Source organism: Mesoplodon mirus (assembly GCF_964341445.2).
Source record: "Mesoplodon mirus genome assembly, chromosome: 14".
NCBI lineage: Eukaryota > Metazoa > Chordata > Mammalia > Artiodactyla > Ziphiidae > Mesoplodon > Mesoplodon mirus.
The window spans coordinates 17,098,770-17,121,215 of record NC_138990.1 but is presented as its reverse complement, the minus strand read 5'-3'; the positions used below and the strand labels follow the sequence as shown (position 1 = coordinate 17,121,215).

At 45.5% G+C, this 22,446-nt stretch overlaps 1 protein-coding gene across 4 annotated transcripts; it reads right to left on the bottom strand.

Annotated features, from left to right (window-relative positions):
* Positions 1–7,885: 7,885 nt before the first annotated feature.
* LOC309815582 (uncharacterized protein) lies at positions 7,886–21,019 on the bottom strand. 4 transcript variants are annotated; one of them, XM_082642477.1, is made up of 5 exons: positions 19,450–21,019; positions 18,869–18,919; positions 16,726–16,771; positions 9,587–9,683; positions 7,886–8,135 (listed from the first exon to the last, which is right to left on the bottom strand). In XM_082642477.1, exons 1-5 carry the CDS (start codon positions 19,618–19,620, stop codon positions 8,105–8,107), a joined length of 396 nt encoding a protein of 131 aa, XP_082498603.1. In that variant the 5' UTR covers positions 19,621–21,019; the 3' UTR covers positions 7,886–8,104. The 4 variants fall into 4 exon arrangements, 2 of the variants coding, with proteins under 2 accessions (XP_082498603.1, XP_082498602.1); XR_014295897.1 differs by having other exon boundaries at positions 7,892–8,135; positions 19,427–21,019; XR_014295898.1 differs by having other exon boundaries at positions 7,898–8,135; positions 19,394–21,019.
* Positions 21,020–22,446: the final 1,427 nt, after the last annotated feature.

Below are 22,446 nucleotides of genomic sequence, written 5' to 3'. Positions count from 1 at the left end.
AAGAAGTTCAGGAAGGCAGGATGGTAGAGAGACAAGAAAAAGACCTTAAAAGATAGAAAGGATTTGCCAAAGAAGAGAAAGAAAAAGAAATGATTCCGAATGGGTTAACCTGCAGCTAGGAAGTTAAGGAAGATTATTGATGGGTGAAGACTATGGAATAAAGCGAATAAAATTTATCCGAAGTTGCTGAGACTACGGTAAGCAGCATGATTATCAAATTATGAATTGGCTGCAATGGCATTCTAGGGGAGCAATAGGAAGGGGAAGCAAATGTTCCTGAGATGACAGTAGCAGGTGGAAAGTTGTTTCAGGGGAAGATCAGTCTTGCAGAGGATGTATCAGAGGAGGGCAAGTGTGAGCAAGCAAGGAAATACTAAGTGTATACGGTTCCTTCACTGAGTGCACCCAGCCCCGCAGTCAGCCTTGAGAACAAGCAGGACTTCAGGTACTGGAGCTACATTTCAGTCATCAAGACTTGAGAAGACACCCTTAACTCAGGTCTTCTCTTCAAACTCCATCTTTCCTTCTTGACCTTCATTTGGCCTCTTCCCTTACCCTCAAGCTGTGGACTGAGGCCACAGAGCAAGATGGGTCACTAGTGTCCTCCATCCCCTGGCGACTGTGGTTCACATCACTGGAGTACCAAAGGCAATAACCAAGTAACAGACACAAGAGTGTATGAAGAAGAAGAGATTCTGATAAGGCTTTCTGTGACAGTGTGGGCCAAGTCGGCTCTATATGGCTGGTATCACGTGAATTATGAGCAGCCTTAGGGGAGAAGTCCTCAGAAGGCAGAGCCTGGCTCTCGAGAGGCTCTGCGTGCTCACAGCCCACTCCAAGACCTCAGTTACAGCTTCGGCCCCCAATATCCCTCCCTCTGCCTGCTCACAGTTTTTGAAGTCTTCTTTCCTCCACATTTCTCTTGAGAGGTGGAGGAGGAAGATGAGCTTCAGGCCAGCTCAGACTCCCCTGGGATCCCAGCAGGATGCCTATCATTAACCTCCCACCTTCTAGGAAGCTCCTAAGATCTTCACATTTGGGGCAGTTCTCATTTCAGCTGTGCTTCAAATTGCTGGCTGGAGACGGCCTGTTGGAAGGTGGCTAAAAGCAAGTAGCAATCCTTCGGGCAGCCTGGCCCTTCTCGACTGTCAGACATCTTCAGGGATATTCTAGGAAATGTTGTTTGTTCTAGAGAAGGGAGGGAAACAATCCAATTGTCCAATAATGCTTGAATGGAAAATAAATGATGCTATATGCATGTGATCAAATAATATCAAACAGTCAAAAATCAAAGACCTAGATCTATATGGATTCACGTGGATAAATCTTGAAAACATAATATTGATTGAAAGAAAATAAGATAAAGAACGTTAGATTGTGATAACAGGTATGTAAGTATTTAAATATTTAAATCAATTCAACATATTGCTTCTATATAGAGAGATGCAAGAAAATAAACTTTATCCAAAGAACACATTATTTACATTTAATATGCTCATTTATCTAGGAGACCCAAAAGAACCCACAGATAAACTAGCAGGAACTAATAAGACGGTTCAACAAGGCACACACACACAAGATCAATAAATTTTAAAAATCAATCAGGCTCCTCTACACTGGCGATAACAAATTAGAAACTGTAAAAGAAAATAAGAAAAAAAGAAGATCTAAAAAGAGTCACAAGAGCCATATAAATTATTTAGAGCTAAGCATACGTAGAAGGCAATATAACTAACAAACTGAGTACGAACAGTTAAACTCCGCCCAACCCAAGGTTAGGAAAAGACTGTTGTTACTTTATGAGAACAGACCCTCTTCTTAAGGAGCAGATCAGTAAGTGAGAGTGAATCAAAGAAACACAGCATTTGAAAAGTCAGCTAGTCCAAGCCTCTTGATCGCACATACAGAAGCTGAAGCCCAGATAGGTTGAGTTACTTGCTAAAGGGCCCAATGTCCTGACTCAAGGACTAGCATTTTTCACTCAGTCGCAAGACACAATCAAATGCAGTGCCTTGGAAAGAGATGGGGAAAAAATGAAGAAATCAATTATATAGTTCCTCATCTTTAAGTACAGAAATAGCCGTGACAAAATTACACGTATTGAGGGAAAATTGAAGTGCAGAGTTTAAAATGTCAATAATCCACAGGGAAACTGGAGACCATTTAAAACATTCATATTAAATCTCTCTAGAAAAGACATTAAAAGATCTCCAATCAAAATGTGAATTTTATAATAGACATGGTATGATACAATTTATAATAGATATGGTATGAACCTTTCCCTTTCACGGGAAAGCTTCGGCTGGGAAAAAGGAATTGTTCTTGAAAATGGGGCCTGTGCTACTGCAGACACTGTGCTCAACCTAGGTCCACCGAACGCTCTGATGTCATCACTGAGGTCACAGAATTCCACTGTGCGCCTGGCAACCTTGCAAACATAACAGCCCTGGTGAGCACTAGGCAGTACTGCTGGTTCACTCAGTGGTACAAGTTTTTCAGCCATTTAGGAGACTTGACTATTTTTGTTTGTATTGAATCATTTCAACGGATTGCCCAAGAGCCAAGAAGGGCCAACCTGTAGGGAAGAGGAGGAGTTGGACATCTCTTGAGGCATCTTCTAAGGGAGACTTCTAGTTGGTACGATGGAACGGCGACAAAAGAGGAAACATCTGGAAAATGAAGAGTCCCAGGAAACTGCCGAGAACGGAGGAGGTATGTGGGGGGCAACTTGGCTGGGGCACATGGGTTTCTGCCAAACTGAAGCTTCTCTAGGAAGCGGGGGACTGAGAACGTGTCACCTGTGAAGCAGGGAGCGAGAGACCTTGTCTCACTGATGCTGCCGTATCTATCCGGAGGGCCCCTGGGGTGTGAGACGGCACAGAACGGCCAGATGCCCCCTGGGAGATGGGAGGTCAGCTCCGCTGCTCTGAGGACTCTCTCCTGGGGCAGCCGGGCCTGGAGCTTTGTCGGACTCACAGCAGGCTGCATCCTGCTTGCACAGACCTAGAGGTGCAGCTTTTCTCAGTCCCCGATTTCTCTCTTATTCTCTTGGATCTTTCCCTGGGGTCATGAGGTGGGGGATGTGAAGGATGCAAGGATGCTGAGAGAGACCCATGAGTTACTTGGCCTCTTTTACCAAAGTGGAAAGAGAAGCCCCATGAGTTGAAGGCCCTGTTGAAAAATATCTTGACAAGTGGAATGCACTTTGAAAGAAGATTGTTTGTCTAGGGATGGTGTCATATTGAAAGCAAGGAGGATTTATTCCTTCAACAGGAAGAATTTCCCAAAGGAGATCAAGGGAAGGGAAGGGTTTTCCAGAGATTGAGACCACGTGAGCGGGGGTGAGAAATGGCCTCAGGGTCCTGCGGGGAGCTCTGAGAGCCACGGGCCACGTGGTGCCTGCGTGCATTAAATGTAGGCGAGTAGCTTGCCCTGGGAGAGGGGTGGTCACCCCAAAGCTCCAGCTAGAGGCCTCTGCCCCAGATTAGAGCCCAGTAGCTCCTACCAGGCCCAGGGCCCTGGAGACTGTAGGATGGGCCCTGGCAATGGAGGTCTAGACAGCAGGCAGATTTCCAGGCAGTGGCTGGGACAGGCTGGGGAAGGCAATGACTGCCCCTGACCATTCAGAATATTTTGCTCTATGTTCCTGTGTGTGTGTGGGTGTGTGAGAGTGTGTGTGTGTGTGTGTGTGTGTGTGTGTGTGTGTGTGTGTGAGCGAGATGAATGGGGTTAGAGTGCTTACCAGATATAAAGTCTGCGTGGTAAAGTTCTTGTCACCCTGCCTGGACCTGGCTGACACTCGGTGTACGTAAGAGTGTATACAGAATTCTTGTTAGGGGTGTTTTATGAGACAGTAACTCATACACCCATGTACACTCTGATGCAGCAAAAATATCACACACCCCACATATAACTTCCTTAGTAAACCACACACAGCACATGGAGGTATATACACGGATCCCTCCTGTACTACGTTCTCATACAACCCACCTGTATCACAATCCTCTCCTCCAACACCAAACGCTGGAGATGAGATATGTATATAGACACACACACTATATATATAGGACACACACACACACACTATATATATATATATATATGTATCTCCACAACTCTCGCACAAACACAGCTAACTTCAGCCATCGCTAATTACCTCTGTAACAACCAGTCACGTGTCATACACACCACACTTGTAACACATTCTTGAGTAATGCCAGACCCGCTTTGTACAAACGACAGTAAACCACAGTCTCAGTAACCCATGTCAGGATTGCCAGAGAAAATATGGGCTATCCAGTTCAATTTGAATTCCAGATAAACAACAAGTAATTTTTCAGTATCCGTATGTCCCACATATTGTATGGGCCATACTTACACTAAAACTAAGTAAGAACAAATACTGCATGGGAATACTTACACTAAAAAATTATTCTGGGTTTATCTGAAACTGAAATTTAACTGGGTGCCTTGTATTCTTGTTCGCTAAGTCTGGCAACCCTTATGTACTTACCACCAGCTGATGTATTATATATTTATTGTAGTTTTGTTTAGTGTGTGTCTTCCCCTACTAGAATGTGCAGCGTTACCAGAGACTACAACAATGGAAGAGTGCCGGATACACAGGAGTAGCTGCTCACTGAATCTTGGTGAATGAATGAATGAACACGCACCATAAATACAAGCCACACCATGTAATGAGGAAAAGTTACATGTCCCAGAATTCCTGACTTGTGAACAGAAAAAATGCACACAAAGGCCACAGACACAGATAGACACATCTGCACTGTGCTCCCCATGCCAACCCCACACTTACCACAGACTTAACTGATACACATCACTCACTCTTCCCACACACTCACAGTCACCACCGAGGCCTACATTACCAACTAGACAGTGAGAGAATAAGTATTGATTGGAATTAAATCCTGGAGGATCCACTGGGAACCACACTCTCAACTGTGTGTATTCACTGCACCTGACACGTGTCACACACTCAGCAAATATTTGTGGACAGAGGACTGATGAACCCACCCTGAGCCTTCCATTCCTCCCTCAGGAATCTCGAAGTCACAAGAGGATCCCCCTCGGCTTGGATCCACTGTGGTGGCCCAAGGCTGCAGCCCAGGGGCAGTGGAGGTCTCCTCTGCCCCTAAATACTTCTTCTGTACTTCTACTCCGCGCAAGCTCAGCTACGCTGGTAAGGGCGCGGGGCTCCTCAGGTGAGGGGGTGCTTGGCTGTGAGGCAGGAGGCACACAGATCCCAGGGAGGCTGAGAGGAAATCCAGGGTCATCAGAGGTGATGAGGGCTCTGTGGAGGAGCCTGGGCAGGATGGCTGAGCTGTTCCGAGGGCGTGGATGCCAGCTGAGTCTGGGGGGGCGGTGTGAATACTGGTAGTACCATGGTGGGGAAGTCAAGGAGCAGGGGCCGGAAAGGTCTGGGCTTGAGGTGGAGGGAAGAGGGACCAGATTAAGCATCTTCAGAGGAAAATGTAGGCTTTGTCTTTGCCTTTGCTTCCAGAGAAGGACAGAGTTCTGCATCATACACCTCCAGCCTGAGAGCAGGACCATCCAGCTCAGGTCCACACAGCTCACACATACATCTGCCCTCCAGGCACAGCCCTTCTCAGAGCACACATAAACCCCAAGCACCACAGCCCCATTCCACAAGTAATGCACCACCGATATTACCAAAATCACACTCCTTGTCATACACGCATCCAGCCGCATCCCTCACTTACCACAGCCCTCACCACCATACTCCACACCCCTGTATACAGACACCGCTCCAGTATCCCCCCCACGCACATGAAAAGCCCACAGATGACACCAGATACACCGCTCCATCCTACGGCCAACAGACACCAAGCTCACGACATAGCTACGTCATGTAAATGTCCCTCTCTCGTCTACCACACCTGCTCCCTCAGCTTCCGGCACGGCCCATGCATGTTATTATGGTTTTAATTTCCTTTTTCAGCAATGCGGAGATTTCGAGACACTGCCTGGCCTACAGCACCCCTAGCCCAGGTTCAGGAAGAAGGGGAGACCGCTCCCCCATCACACTGTGTCTCCTCCTCACTCTCTTCACCCTGTAAGGACTATCTGCACCCAGACAAAGAGGAAAGGGGCATGAAAATATACTACGTGCAGGTACAAGTGAACAAGGGTGTCGCTGTCTCCTGGAAGACAAAGAAACCCTTGGAGTTGCCTGAAAAGCAGCTGACGATAGAAGAAGTGACCCTTCCTGAGGATGCGTGCACAGTAGGCACTTGCCCCTCTGATGTGTCCACCGAAAGCCTCCTGTCTGACAGTGAGCCCACTGGGGAGGAGAAAGAGTATGAGGAAAGGGCAGAGCCAGGCAGCCCATCAGGGTCACCTGCCGTCGAGGAGAGACCCAGGGCCAAGACACCGGACTGGATGGTGACCATGGAGACCGGCTTCAGGTGCATGGCCTGCTGCCGGGTCTTCCCCACCTTGGAGATCCTCCAGCAGCACGTGAAGGGCGGCGTCCTGCAGGGCTTCAGCTGCCGTGTCTTTCATCTCAACATGGCCCAGTGGATGGGCAATGTGGAATCCGAGAGCACACCGGAGGAGGAGGAGGAGGAGGAGGAGGAGGAGGAGGAGGAGGAGGAGGAGGAGGAAGAGAAGCAAGAAGAAAAGGAGAATGAGGGAGAGCAGCCCACGGGGGAAGGCCCCAGCCCAAAGAGACCCCGCAGGCAGGGTCTTTTCTCTCCTTTGAGTTCCAAACAGCAACTGAGATTCATGGGACAGAAGATCCTGGAAGACGGTGTGGCCGTCCCTTGGAAGAGGTAAGGCTTGAGGCTGGCACTCTTCTGAGCCTATGTCACGACGGCCCAGAGGAGTCTAAGGGAAGGGGCCGCACACATGTGCTGGTTGACCTAATGGCTCTGCAGTTGCATCAAATGGGACACACCCAGCACTAACAAAGGCATTGAGCTCTGTTGACGTAAACAAGAAGGTGGAGCCTTTTCCTAGGAGTTTTCTCAGGGTCTGCACGATGGACCTCAACTCTTAGAGGACGTACCGCCAGCAGCTCCTTCTCGGCAGAGAGCGCCAGGAGTGGTCTCAAGAGAGGACAGGGGCCCTTGCAGGACCAGAACTTTGAGGTCTGAGAGCCTTGGGCCTGAGCCGAGATCTCACCCTGACCACTGTACCTAGCCTTCTGTGACAAAGGGGAATATGAAAGAGAGTCACGTGGAAATGAGGTCCCCCGAGATATGGAAGTGTTCCAGAACCTTCGTTGCGTGGTAGTTGATCTGGAGCCAAGCTCACTGTGGTGTGCGTGGCTCTGAGCATTAAGGCAATGCTGGAGGGTAACCCTGACCAGCAGAGCTTGGAGTGCTTCTTGTCTCTTCCTGTCCTACCTCATTTGTTTTATCCCTTCCAGGGAGAAGAAAGGACCCTCGGGAGAGTAGCAGACAGAATGCCGTGGTCTGAAGGAGGATGAAGGGACCGGCACTCAGTCTAACATCATATGACAATAGAAGCGTCCTAGGCAATAAAGGGCATTTTCCAAACCTTTCCTGGAGCTTTTATTTAATGACATTTTTCTATCTATGCATCTATCTGTCATCTACATCTGTATCTTTCAAGGTTTGTGAACAAGCTTTCACATAAGCACTAGAGACGTCCGCCAGCATTTTCCAGAAGAGGCCTGCAAATTGCTGGGGACTCCTCACAAATAGGGAACGGCCACAACCCCTGCCACACAGACTATGCGCGTGGCCCTCCTGACGTACTCCCACTCTCTCTCTGAATTTCCCAACGTCTGAGATGAGGGTGCTGGCTGGAGGCAATGATCACGTGCAGGCTGAATCTTCTCCAGATTCTGATTCTCTTCCTGGGCATATCGTCCTCAAGCACAGTCTCCATGTCCCTGGCCACACTGATCTCTCTCCTTCAGTCCTTCCCTCCCTCCCTCTCCTGCCTCCCAGTGCAGAGAATACTTTTTTGCATTTGAGACGACATTTATTTTTGGTTCACAGAATTCTCACCTGTTCTACTGTGGCCTCCGTTGTGAACATTCCAAAGCTGAGAATTTTCTGTTTTTCTCCCTCATTTCTGCTGAGTCTTTACCTTCCTAATGCAGTGAACTCACAGTGCCTAGCTGACTGGATGGGGAAAAAAATCCAGGGAGCAAAGAGAAATAATAAAAGAATATATCAGTTAATTTTTCATAGTGTTATCCAACTACATATTTTTAAAATTTTGGAACAATATTAGGAATCTTCTCTTTATAAAAAACTGAATTATCGGGCTTCCCTGGTGGAGCAGTGGTTAAGAATATGCCTGCGAATGCAGGGGACATGGGTTCGAGCCCTGGTCTGGGAAGATCCCACGTGCCACGGAGTAACTAAGCCCGCGCGCCACAACTACTGAGCCTGCGCTCTAGAGCCCGTGTGCCACATCTACCGAGCCCACGTGCCACAACTACGGAAGCCTGCGTGCCTAGAGCCCATGCTCCGCAACAAGAGAAGCCACTGCAATGGGAAGCCCGTGCACCACAGCCAAGAGGAGCCCCCGCTCACTGCAACTAGAGAACGCCCGCTAGCAGCAACAAAGACCCAATGCAGCCCAAAATAAATTAATTAATTTTAAAAAATTGAATTAGTTTCAAGGGTACAATGTATAAAAGTACAATAAAAGCCCCCCTTCATAACCCCCCAACCCCACTCTCAAGATGGAATAGATATGCTGTGATACAATTTATAGTCGTAGTACTACTCCTCCTCCCACCACATCCGAAATCCTCTGAGCCCGGTGCAGCAGCTTCCTTTCACAATGCTAGGACCCGCCACAAGACAGATGATAATCCCTTTGGACATTTCAAGGAGCGGCACCAAGGGAACAGTACCGGGGAAATGCCACTGACAGCTCAGAATATCCATGGCATTTCTAGAGCCTCGGCACTGCTCTCGCTCTGGGTATGAAGGTCCAAAAAGCACGTCAGAGAATGTTCATACTTGTAAACAAGCTCCACCTTTGAAACACAATCTACATAGAAACACATATACAAGCCTGCACGATGGATGAAGCCAACGTCTCCTCCATGATTGACCTTCTGACAACCTTATTGTCTCCTCAACCATAAAAGGTCAACTTCAGACTCACGACCTTGCCTTGTCACCAGAAACATCCAAGCTTGGATCAGTCTTTCTAAGAGCAGATATTTGCTCTCTGAACTATTAGAGACTTGTCACATACACAGAAGTAAAACAGGATTGTTTCTATCTACCTGGGGACCTGGAGTCTTTCACATTGCTCCTGGTAAAACTCTCAGAGCACCAAAACTTTACCTACAAAGGGTTCAAGCTATGACATTCCCAATTTTCACAAACCTCCTCAGCTCTTGTGAGTCACATGCAGCCAATTCCAGAAATTGGAAACACGGTTGTGAGGATGAAACTGACTTTGGGGCTCCCCTTGGATATGGTCTTCCAGACTTACCAAAAGGCCATTAAGAGGAAGGTTTACCCCACCTCAGGGAAACCCGAGGCAGTACTTGCAGTCAAGGGCTGGCCATGGCTTCTGAGCTACATCCAAAAAGAATTTCATACTGTACCTGGATCTGCTGAAGCCATTTCTGACTGTCCGAGAGCCAGCATGTATCGTTCCTGAACTGCCTCCATTGTGGATCATCAGTAGGGCTGTCACCTTTACTAAATAAAAATACAGGATACCCAGTTAAACTTGAACTTCACATGAATAATAAGTCATCACTTTTAGTATAAGTAGATCCTATGTACTATTTGGGGCATACTTATCTTAAAAATGTACTCGTTGTTTTTCTGACATTCATATTTAACTGAAGAGCCTATATTTTATCTGTCAACCCTACTCAGCAGAAATGATGGAGGCTTATAGAGATCCAAGAGATGCCTCAGAGCATCCTCAGCTTTTATTTCTATGTCCTGGACAGTGAGCCCGAGCTTCCCACTCCCATTAATTGGCTATAATGGAGTATAGTCTCCATTTTAGAGGTTTTGCTACTTGTCATTGTTATTATCTTCCTCTCACAGCAGTGAGAGGCCCGCATATTGCAAAAGAAACACACAAACAAACAAACAAAAAGGAATAAGCTTGAATAATTCCTCCAAATCTCAGTGGTTTAAAACAACAAAGGTTCATTTCCCGCTCGTTGTACATGCCCATCATGGGCTGCCTAGGAGTTCTGCTCTTCGTTTTCCTTATTCCTGCCCCCAGCTTGACAAAGCCACCTCTCTCAGTCATCTTTGTAGAGAGAAAGAATTCTGGAGCCTCACACTGGCAGTGTGAGTTCTCGCCCAAAAGTAACACACATCACTTCCACCCAGAATTGTTGACCACAATCTTATTTTTAGGGAGACCACTGCCCAAAACTGCCTGCCCTGACCAGGCCCGACAGTAACCACTTTCACGAGTTATCTTAAAACAGGAGGTCCTGGTAAGGAACGCGGAACTAACCAACTACCACCAACCGGAAGAATTAGGGAAAGGTCAAAAGGAGAGAGGAGACTCCTGTCCATATGTCCTACCAACCTCCCAGAATCCTTCTCTCTGGAACCTATCTTAGCTGAGCAATGTGTGCACCACCAGAAAGGATCCTGAGTCAGAATGACTGGCCGGAGACAACCCAGAAACTAACCCCATCACCATAAAACCTGAGACTGCGAGCCACATGGCAGAGCAGTTCTCCTGGGTTCCCTTCCCCTCCTGCTCTGCACCCGGACACCCCTTCCCAATAAAGTCTGTTGCTTTGTCAGCACGTGTGTCTCCTCAGAAAATTCTTTTCTGAGTGGTAGACAAGAGCCCACTCTTGGGCCCTGGAAGAGGTCCCTCTTCCTGCAACATTATCATGTGTCTCTCCATTTTCTAAACTCCTTAGGCAAAAGTAATTGTGAACAATACTACTGAATAGTACAGAAACCATACAGAAAAATTCTAATCCCTCCCTGTTAAATAGGAGACTTGACAAAACCACCAAGCTATGCATTCACAAAACTGGGTCTAGAACTCACATCTCTTAGGTCATGATTCAGAACCTTTTCCCACTACGCTGTATGTTAGGATTTTTACACCAAGACAATGTAGTTGGGTTAATAATGCCTTTCATTTTTTGTTTTTGTTTTTGTTTTTCATAAATGGATTCAGGAGGGAGGCTTTGGAAGCCCCTAAAACACTTGCCTTAAACTGAAAAGCAACTGGAAAATAATCCCACTGCCTTTTGAAATGTTTGACCTAGTAAAGATTAGATGTCTGGGAGGCTTTTATGTTCTGAATATAAGGAATAAAAAGGAAACAATCTTCCTAAGACTTTAGGAAACAGGCGGAAAAACTCTTGACTCCCACTTTGCTATTTTGATTAGCTCGTTGACACTTCAGTTCTTTGACTAATAGCAGTGGCAACAGCTGGAGTTTAGCCAAGATATAAGTATATATAATAGGGTGGCGGCCCCTGCAGAACCACATACCACTGTAGATGCTTTAGCTCAATCCTACTTGCTCATAGGTCTGTGCAAAGTAACAAATGGTTCTGAAACATTTATTCCAAATAGCTTTCTTATTATTACTTTAAAGATAACTTGGCTGCCAAATACTTGCTCCCTGGTGAAAAAGAATGCATATATGGGAGGAGGATTTATGTATCAAGATATGCTGCTTATTTCCCTCCTGCTGATACAATGCACATCTAATGAATTAGAGATAATCTTCCTCTCTTCCCCAAATTATAGATAAATGAGTATGTCGTTTCTCCCTCCCTTCAATTCATCCTGGTCATAGTTATTTTCTTTAAGACTATTATTCCCCTGCTTAAATCTTAAATGGCTTCCCAATGCGAGAAGAAGAAAACCGAAAAGAGTCAACCGAACGTTCAAAGCCCCGTAGGGTTGAAGACCCTGCCGAGTTTTCCAGACTAAGCGTAACACTCACCTTCCCGCCTCCACTCAACTAGGCCAGACTTCCCTCCCTCCATCAGAGGACAGGCGCTTGCTCAACTCATTTCTTTCAAGAGTATAATTTTTCAAAGTACAAATTGTTTTTAAGTTCAATTAAAATCCCACTTTCTACAGGAAGCCCTTCCAGATATCCCAGTGAGAATGGACCACACATTTTCCCAGCATGTTAGTTGTACCTCTGTGATAACTCTTTTCACATCCTTCAATCGGGCAGACTCTTAATGAATGCGTCTGATTTCCCCCACAACATAGAGTAGGAGCCCTTGGAAAGTAAGACGCCATGATTCCTTATCTCTGGATTTTCCACATCTCCTTGCACTGAGTATGATCCCTAGCAGGACCCTGTGGGCTCCTGGGCACAAAGCCTGTATCGGTGTCCCCCATTTCTTGATTACAGGAAATAGGCTTCATTCAGCCTCCATGACCTTCCCTGAGTGCCAAGGAGCAGGTTCAAACAGTTGCTAATTAGAGAAGGGAGGGGATGCGAGACAAGGGAGGAATAGTCACAAGAAACACTAGTGCAGCCTTCGGGCAGGGTCTTGGTTCCCCCTTAAGGGATACACATAACAATATCTTTGAGCTGTTTTGCAGATACTGAAACCCCCACTAGGTGGGAGAAGTTAATGGTGTGCTGCCCACAAACACGCAGACCCCAGAACCAGTTGGAACCGTAAGGTTGATGATGCTGACACCCACTTACCTCACCACCAACCAATCAGAGAAATGTCCATGAGCTGATCATACTCTCCTCTTTGAACGATTACTATAAAACTCCTCACTACCCTCTCCAGGTCAGGGACGCAGAGTTTTGAGGGCAATCGCCTGCTCTAGCCCCCTTTGCCTGGCAAAGCAATAAAGCTATTCTTTTCTACTTCACCCACAACTCTGTCTTGAGATTTAATTCAGTGTCAGGGTACGGAGGCCGGATTCGGCTTCAAGTATGAGCTCCCCTACTTGCTCCTCTATCCCGCAAAAAAAAAAAACAAAAGCTTAAATAAATTACCAAAGTACTGGATCTTCTTCCTCCCTAGGCAAAACAATGTCCTGACCAGTGGCCTCTCTTCCTTTTCCCCATACCAGCACAGGAATGCCATCTCTGCATTTATGCTTGCCTGTCACCATGTTCATGTAACTGAACAAAAGTGACAGCCCTCGGGCTTCCCTGGTGGCGCAGTGGTTGGGAGTCCGCCTGCCGATGCACGGGACACGGGTTCGTGCCCCGGTCCGGGAGCATCCCGCATGCCGCGGGGCCGCTGGGCCCGTGAGCCACGGCCGCTGGGCCTGCACGTCCGGAGCCTGTGCTCCGCAACGGGAGAGGCCACAACAGGGAGAGGCCCGCGTACCGCAAAAAACAAAAAAAGTGACAGCCCTGTTCATCCCATGTCCTGTGTAATCCACCCAACTCCCTTCGTCTCCATCTAAAACTATTTTTTACACTGCCTAAAATTTAACCATAGAGAATCAGGACTTTGAATGTTTACCCTTCAAAGATTTTTATTAAAATACAAGTAACCTCATGAGAAGTGGTGCCTTAACTTAAACCATCATCAGCCACTGTTTTAGCAAGGACTAGGGGAAAACAGGCTGAGAATTGGGCCATTTTTTAATGGCATTGGAAATGTAGAGACAGGAAGAAGAAGAAATGGTATCTGATCAGGAGGTAGATGTTGGGGAGGTGGTGAAAAAGTACTAAAAATAAATATTCCACTTCCTCATAAATTTGCAACAGACAAAATCTTCCTGAGCTGGTGCCCCTGTGTGAAGCAATGTATTAAGGACATAAGACATAGAGATCCACTGCAAATTAATCATGTTAATAAACTGAGCTGAGACTCAGAGAGTTCAAATAACTAGGGTTGAGAAGAATATTCGAAGTTTACTTTTTAAAGGAGCCCAGAGATTGAGGTAAAACCCACAGCTGTAAAGAACACCTTTGCATCAAGGACTTAGCTTCTATGTATGAATTGTAAGTAAGGGAAGCAGCCTTAGAAAGCAGAATCAGATGACTACTGGTGCCTAGGAAAACCTCTGGCCTAAAGAAGTCATCTGAAGTTAGCCCCATCTTCCTCTAAACCCATTTGGTAGGGTTTTGAAAATCTCCTCCATGAACATAATACACTTGACATGAATTCATGGAAGTAAATGAGGTTAACAGGATCTGACCAACACCTTAGTGTCTCTTCCAAAGGATGGGCAGTGTATCCATAATGAGGAAAGGGATATGAAATGCTCACAAATCCCATGATGAAAATGCCTCTTGGTCTATAAATCATGTTTCCCTGCTGTTCATAGCTCTGAAAACGATTAGAGAGAAACCTACTCCTGGGTGTGACAACTGGGGTCACTGAAGATTAGATGTTGCCATGAGCCCACAGAGTCTGCCCTGCAGAAAGCAGTAAAATGATCAAACCCCCACTCCTTCTGCTGGAATATTTACTGTTGACACAAGAGTTCAGCTGTAGACTATGAGCAAAAACCTTCTGTCAATCACTTTCAGTCCTTAATTGGATAAAAAGAGCTAGAGATCTTTCAAAACAGTTGAAGATTGCTACTTGACAGGGGGGGCTGGGAGTAGTGCAACTGGCATATGGGTAATTTTTAAGGCTACTTTTAAGTGTGAAGCCCTTTGACTGGTTCTCTGTCTCATGGGTATCCCAAAATTTCCATCTCACTGAAATTTGGAAAAGAATTCAGGTTCTGTCTTTCCCCAGAGAGGGGAGGCAGCCACAAGCTTTACAAACCTAGCGTTTGTACATACAGCGAAGTTAGATTCGCTTACTATTGGAGCCTGACAATACTTGATACCTGATAAAAATCACTGTCAAATAACATTTATAAGAACCCAATTGCATGAGATGGGGTACGATGTTGAGGATCACAAGCAGTTACAGCAAAGGCCTCCAGGTGCCCAGAGTTTAGGGCAAGCAAATGAGTATATAGGAAAGGCAAAATTTAAAAATGGCAGACCAAATTTGAATGGACCAAGTAACTGCTTTGCCATTGTACATTCTTCCTATTCCCCGTCACCCATCCATCTATCCATCCCCCCAAAACATACCCCAACCCTAGTGACAAAGGTGGAGGCAAAGCCTGGAAGGACAGTCCACAGGTACTGAGATGCTCAGGGTTGGGAAGGACTTTGATGCTTGTGAAATCCAATCCACGGTACCTTTGAATTTCCTCTGCCATGGCTCCACCAAGTAATTACTTGGCACATGTCCTAGGACCTTCAGGGACTGGGAATCCACCACTTTCTAAAACAACAACAAAACTCAACATATTTAGGCAGATAAAACATATTTAGGCAGATAGAACAAAAAATTCTTCCTTGTAAGGACAAATCCACTTCCCCAGAGCCTGTGGCTTCTGGTTGCAGCTTTTAGGGCCACAGAGAAAAAAAAAATCAACATTCCTCTTCCACAAGACAATCCTTCTAATATTTGAAGACTGTTATCTCAGCCCTTCAAGTCTTTTCTTCAGCTGCACAGCCCTATTTCCCTAAACGTCCAGATTTCATTTCCACATTGTGATCCAAACTTTCTCCTGAATGTGGGTCCTAGTTGCTTTATATTTATCTTAGTCTACAGTCCCCAGAACTTAACACAGTATTCCAACTAAGGTCTGACCAAGGCAAAGCAGAGTGGGGTTCTTACCTCCCCCGCCAGAGGTACTTCTCTTAAGACTGGCTTTTTGGTAGCCACATCAAACTGCTAACTCCTACTGAGCTGATACAGCCACTTTAAAGTAGCCAAGTCATACTTCAAAACCATTATTTCTCACCAAGTAATGGGGCTATCTGGGTTATCCAGACCTCTTCTATCCCTCACCCAAAGACCATCCATAAGCCTCACCCCACCAACATAAAAGCACAAGAAATGGGTAAAGTTTTCTGTTTTGTACTTTCCTTGGAAAAAGCTGAAAACTATTTGATTCGCCCAAGACTCCTCAAAATACCCCAGGTCAGGGGCTTCCCCGGTGGCGCAGTGGTTGAGAGTACGCCTGCCGACGCAGGGGACACGGGTTCATGCCCCGGTCCGGGAAGATCCCACATGCCGCGGAGCGGCTGGGCCCGTGAGCCATGGCCGCTGAGCCTGCACGTCCGGAGCCTGTGCCCCGCAACGGGAGAGGCCACAACAGTGAGAGGCCCGCATACCAGAAAAAAAAAAAAAAAATAGGTGCATAAGTTTGCAGGAACATGATAAAGCAATTAAAAGTGAATGTTAGCTAGTATTAAATGAAAAAAACAATTTAAAACTGTACCTATGTTATAAATACAAATACACATCCATGAATACATATGATGAAGAGATTACAGAAATATAAAAGCAGCTAATTTGTAAGCAGGTAAGCAGTAGACTGGAAGATGTCCTTCATTTCCCTTAATTTTTCTTTTACTTGTAAAATAAAAAAATGATGAAATAAAACAAAAATTAAAACCGAAACCAATTAAATTTAACAGGAATTTTAAAAAAAGCACACATGGCACACTCAGGTCCTCATATGCTTAGACTCTCCTTGAAAGAGAAAACCCATAGGGAACTATACCCAATATTTCGTAATAACCTATAAGGGAAAAGAATCTGAAAATATATGTATATATATGTATAACTGAATCACTTTGCTGTACACCTGAAATTAATACATTGTAAATCAACTATACTCCAATCAAAAAAAAAAAAGAAAAAGAAAAAAAAGAGGAAAACCTGTGTCCAACCTGAGTACAAAAATGGCGTTTTTAACAGCAAGAAAGGCAAGCTCTACTCACCTGGAATGTGCTCATTTTCTCTCTCCTTCTGGGGCAGTGCAGAGTCCTAGCAAGACAGACAGGGCAAGAAGAAGTCAAACTGGAAACTGGTTTAAAGAAAAAGAAGTCACTAACCCACGTGGTGCTCATTGTGAATTACCAAGGCTCCCAGTCCTCGGGGTGGCTACAGCTGATTAGGCTTGATGAGCAGAGCCCCACGCAGATACCAGATGCCCCCGTGAACCCCCTCAGTGGCTGTGTGAGGAATGACCTGCCCAGCCATACACAGTGGCCCCCTCACAGTGTGCCTGCAGCTTCCACAGGGGTCATTCTTATTCTGGGTATGGGGTAAACAGAGACCATGTAAGTCAGAGTAGGTTTTGGAGTCAATATGCATGGGCTCTGATCAGGCTACGCCATTCACTAGCAGTGTCACCCTGGGCAAATTATTCACATCTCTTCGCCTCAGTTCTGTCCTCTGCCAGTAGGGGAGAACACGGGCATCCACCTCGTGAGATCGTCATAAGGTAGGAAGCTCTGAGAACACCACTGTCAGGGTTTCTTATTTCTTAGCAACTGCGGTAAAGCAGATGATATTTTAGTTAGAAATTATCCTTAGAGATGTGATTTCTACCAACAGAAGACTGTCAGACATGTGGAGGTCATACGTTGTTGCCCTGTTATGGGAGAGTCTTTATAGACTTCTGAAAATCTCTGCTTGTCTTCCTGAAGATTTTGTGACTGCAACAATAATATTTAAATTGACATGGACAACTTTTTACAAAAGGTATAAAAATACGTTAAGTTTCTTTTTAAACAGGAAGTACCCTTTTGACAATTATGCACAGAGGTAAAGAGAACTAAGAAAAGCCAGGATTCTGCAACAACAATAAAAAACAGTTTGACAGTCCATACCTAATTCAAATGAAAAAAGACAGGAATCTGAATTGTAATTATATCATTATAAATATAGGAAAGTTTAAGAAATAAATGGGAGACTTCCCTGGTGGTACAGTGGATAAGACTCCACATTCCCAATGCAGGGGGCCCGGGTTCGATCTAGTACAAAAGATGGCAATGATTCCACTCCCCAAAGCTTGGGAGAGAGATATCTTCACAACTTCTAACGACCTCCCTTTTGACTCTACACTTGCTAGCTGTCTTCTGCTCAATTCAGGATTCTGAAAGGGGCCCTGACAGTTGACAATAATTAGTGGGGGAATAAAATCATTGGACTAAGTAGGCCTTTGGTGAATCCAGCTCAGTTTTATCTGTGACATCCAGCAGGGTCAATTTCCTCGGCCTCAGTTTCCAGAAAAGACCCTCTCTTGAGCTTCTCGAATTTTCACGTGCATGTGAATTACTGCGGGATCTTGTTGGAATGCAGCCTCCTGGACCCCCTACGCAGAAATTATAAATCAGAAGGTCTCGAATGGGGCTCAAGGCTGGGCATTTCCATCCAAGTGATGCCAATGCCGCTGGTTTGTGGACCACAACTTGAGTAGCACTGCAGTGTAACATCAGTCCCACAAAAAACAGCCTCCACGACACAGAAACATACACAAAGAGTAACCAGACAAAAAGGCACGAAAACATTAACAACTGTTATCTTTACATCCTAAAGTTACAGATAATTAAAATTGTTCTTTATGTATATATCTGCATTTTTCCATAATGATTATGCTACTTCTATGATATACATATTATTTGAAATAAAATAAATGACCCAGTTGAGAAAACTATCTTAAAAACTCAGAAAATAGCCTAAACCTTGCTCTCAAGGTCCCCACAATTAAGTCCCAACCTCTTTCATGATATGATTCTAGCCAGTACCCTATGCTCAAAGAGAATATACCAAAGGGATTAGCAAACTCAGCTGCTGGACTCAAACTGCCTGGGTCCCAACCCCAGCTCTACCTCCTACCATCTGGGTGAGGATGGGCCAACAGGGTTGTGTTCCCTGCCCCCAGCTCCTCAGCCTTAAAGTAGAGAAAACAGCAGTACCGATTCACAGAGCCACCGCCTGATGGAAATATGTTCATTTGCATAAAGCTTTTAGAATGGAAATTAGTGACCAAGGCTCAGTTATCATCGTTACCCATGTCTCATACGTTCTACAATTTATAGGAATATCTTAAGTAGAAGAATGCCAAGTCCTACTCACGTGGGGCTCTGTTGCCTCTTCCTCCGTGCAGTGCTTTTTGAGAAGCCAGGGCTGGGGAAGGAAAGGAGACTGTGAAATACCAGGGCTGTGTTTCCATCCCCACTAATTCATACCGCACCCCCTTCCGCCCCCGTACCAGCTACAAGTCCTCTCCTTCCAAAACAGGCCAGGAGTCCAGGACAATTCAGCTTCCTGGGCTCACAGAATCCCGCTGCGAAATGGGTGCCTCCCGAATTAGCGTAGTATTAATACCAACAATGTATCAGGCAGTTGTAGACCTTTTACTTGTGCTATCTCGTTTCTCCTCACAACACTATATTAACAAGGCATTCCTTTTTCCCCCCTTTTACCGAACAGCAACGGAGGCACAGAGGAGTTAAGCAACTCACCCAGTGTGACGCCGTATGAAGCGGTAGGGCTAGCTCATAGGTGGGGGACGGGGTCAGGTTAGGGGTGAAGAAAACCGGGGAGACCCTCAAACCCCAGGAGGCACGACCTGAGCCCACCCCATCCCGGCTACGTTACCAAACGCAAAGAAGCTCCGCCCGCGGGACGTACATCACCACTCCAGGCCCTCAAACCTCCGCTTTTAGCCGCTCCTCCTCTTTCTCCCCAAATGAAAGGTCTGCAAAGGGGAAGCTTGAATGGGTCGTGAAGAGCGGACCTGAAACACCGTCACCCGGCAAAACATGGCTGCTACGTGTCCTCCTGGGGCGGAAGTGCCTGCGACTAACCCGGAACTCCTGGACCATATTTCCCAGAATTCCGCGGGTAAACCTTTACAGCGAGGCGTTACTGTAGCTGCAGTATCTGGGACTACACGAGTTTACGAGCTCTGGACTACATGTCCCAGAATGCAAGGGTGGGTGCGGGGGTGTCTACCGGCACGAGCTCTGGACTACATGTTTTCACTCTGGTTTTCACTTTCCGGAATCCCTGAGAAGGTCTCAGGCCGTCTTGCCGTTCGCCTGTGTAGGCCTCAGAAGAGTGTAGATTCTGTTCATTGAAAGGCGTACAAACTCAGTAGAATTTTGGACGTCTTCAAGAGGCTAAGCGACATAAAAGCATTACCAGCCACGAAGGCTTCCTGGTAAACCCCAAAGAGTTTCACCATTGGAATAAGGGGAGAAGGAAACTGGGCTTTCTTTGGCAGGGACTGAAGCCAAACGCCAAAACACCTCATTCCCTGAAATTGTGTAAAGGTGAACGTGTTTTGTTAGCATCTTACAACCCGTGCGGAAGCAAGGGAAAATCCTTTCTAGAGACAGACATCAACATCCTAGGTCTCAAGTTATTTCTGTAATTATAAAATCTGTGACATTGCTATTTGACCAAGTGAACTCTAAGGGGAAGGAAAAAGCATTACTTGACATACGGAGGGACACTTCACAGTCATAAAAGTTTCAAATTCTCAGAAACTAATAACTTCAGCTGATACTTTATAAAGCAAACATTGACAGAACCATGAAGAGAAACATTCAAATTCATAATTGGATCTGGAGATTGGAACACATACATAGAGGGAAATGTTGAGCCTTAAAAGCATATATTAAAGGTAGAAAGGGGGGCTTCCCTGGTGGCGCAGTGGTTGAGAGTCCGCCTGCCGATGCAGGGGACACGGGTTCGTGCCCCGGTCCGGGAGGATCCCACATGCCGCGGAGCGGCTGGGCCCGTGAGCCATGGCCGCTGAGCCTGGGCGTCCGGAGCCTGTGCTCCGCAACGGGAGAGGCCACAACAGTGAGAGGCCCGCATACAGCAAGGAAAACAAAAACAAAACAAAACAAAACAAATAAAGTAGAAAGGAAGTTGAAAATTGATTCAGAAAACATCCATTTCAGGAAATTAATAAATGAATAATAAAACTGAAGAAGGCAGATGGAAAAATATAAGATCAGATGAATGAAATACAAAAATAAAGTAGATCCCACACACACCCACAAAACAGAAATTAAAGAAAAAAACAAAACAAACAAAAAAAGATCATCCATAGTATAAACAAAGATTTTTTTCAAAAATGTGTTCCAAATTCTTTCAGGAAAATATCCTCCAAGAACTATTCCTGACTTAAGCCAACATAGCACACAGGATTTCTTTCCACCACGAGTAAAGTGAAATCTTGGATATAGCATGATGAAATACGGTAACATGATTAAGTTTTATTTATTCACCTCCTGTTCCCTATGGCACCCTCCACTCCCTTCTCTACCCCGTAAGCTACCATTCTAATTTGTTTGATGTGTTTTCTTTTGGGTGTGTTCTTGTGCAAAATGTGCACTTGTGTATATTTTCAATTCATATAAATAATATTGTGTCATAAAATTCATTCTGGTGTTTATTTCCTTCATTCAGGAGTATATTTTTAAGATTCACCCATCCAGGCTTCCCTGGTGGCACAGTGGTTGAGAGTCTGCCTGCCGATGCAGGGGACGCGGGTTCATGCCCCAGTCTGGGAAAATCCCACATGCCGTGGAGCGGCTGGGCCCGTGAGCCATGGCTGCTGAGCCTGCACGTCCGGAGCCTGTGCTCCGCAGCGGGAGAGGCCACAACAGCGAGAGGCCCACGTACCGCAGAAAAACAAACAAACAAAAAAAACATTCACCCATCTATCTAATTTGTTTCATAGAGTTCCATTTTCTGCACCCACATTTTACCTGTACTCTTCCAACTGCCATGCCAATGATAATAAAATAAACATCTTCTTACATTTGTTTATAGACGTATCTGAGAATTTCTTTGGAATACATACCCGAGTGAAATTATTTCATAGCAAATATGTATACTTTAATAATATAGCCAGATTGACTTCCTGAACGGCTACACCAGTCCAGATTACCAAAGAGTTGCACGTCAGGTTTTTGTGCAACCACTTACCTTCATTTGGACGACTCATCACCGTTTTGCTAGTGTATTAAATGTATAGTAGTATCTTGTTTTAGTTAAATTTCTCTGATTTCTAATAAGTTTGATCTTTTTTTCAAATGCTTGGTAGCTTCATCTATACGTGTCTACTTAAAACTTTTGCCCCATTTTCTAATGTGGATGCTATCTTTTTCTTCCTCATTTCTATTACATATTCTGATTATTAATACCTTTTCAGTTTTACCAATTACAAGTATCCTTTCCTAATTGGGCACGTGTTTCTAAAATTTTTCTATTGTGTTCTTCATGGAATAGAAATCTTTAATTATAAGATAATAAACCAATAATTTCTTAATATCTGTGCTTCTGAAACTCCTCAGGTGAAAAAATATATTTCTACCTTTTAAAAATTAACTTTCTAGACTTATCTTTCACATGTAGGTCCTTTAAATATTTTGGAGTCGGGCCTCCCTGGTGGCGCAGTGGTTGAGAGTCCGCCTGCCGATGCAGGGGATACGGGTTCGTGCCCCGGTCTGGGAGGATCCCATGTGCCGCGGAGCGGCTGGGCCCGTGGGCCATGGCCGCTGGGCCTGCGCATCCGGAGCCTGTGCTCCGCGGCGGGAGAGGCCACAACAGTGAGAGGCCCGCATACCGCAAAAAGAAAATATATATATATATATTTTGGAGTCTATTTATGTACATTTTATTACATGGGATCC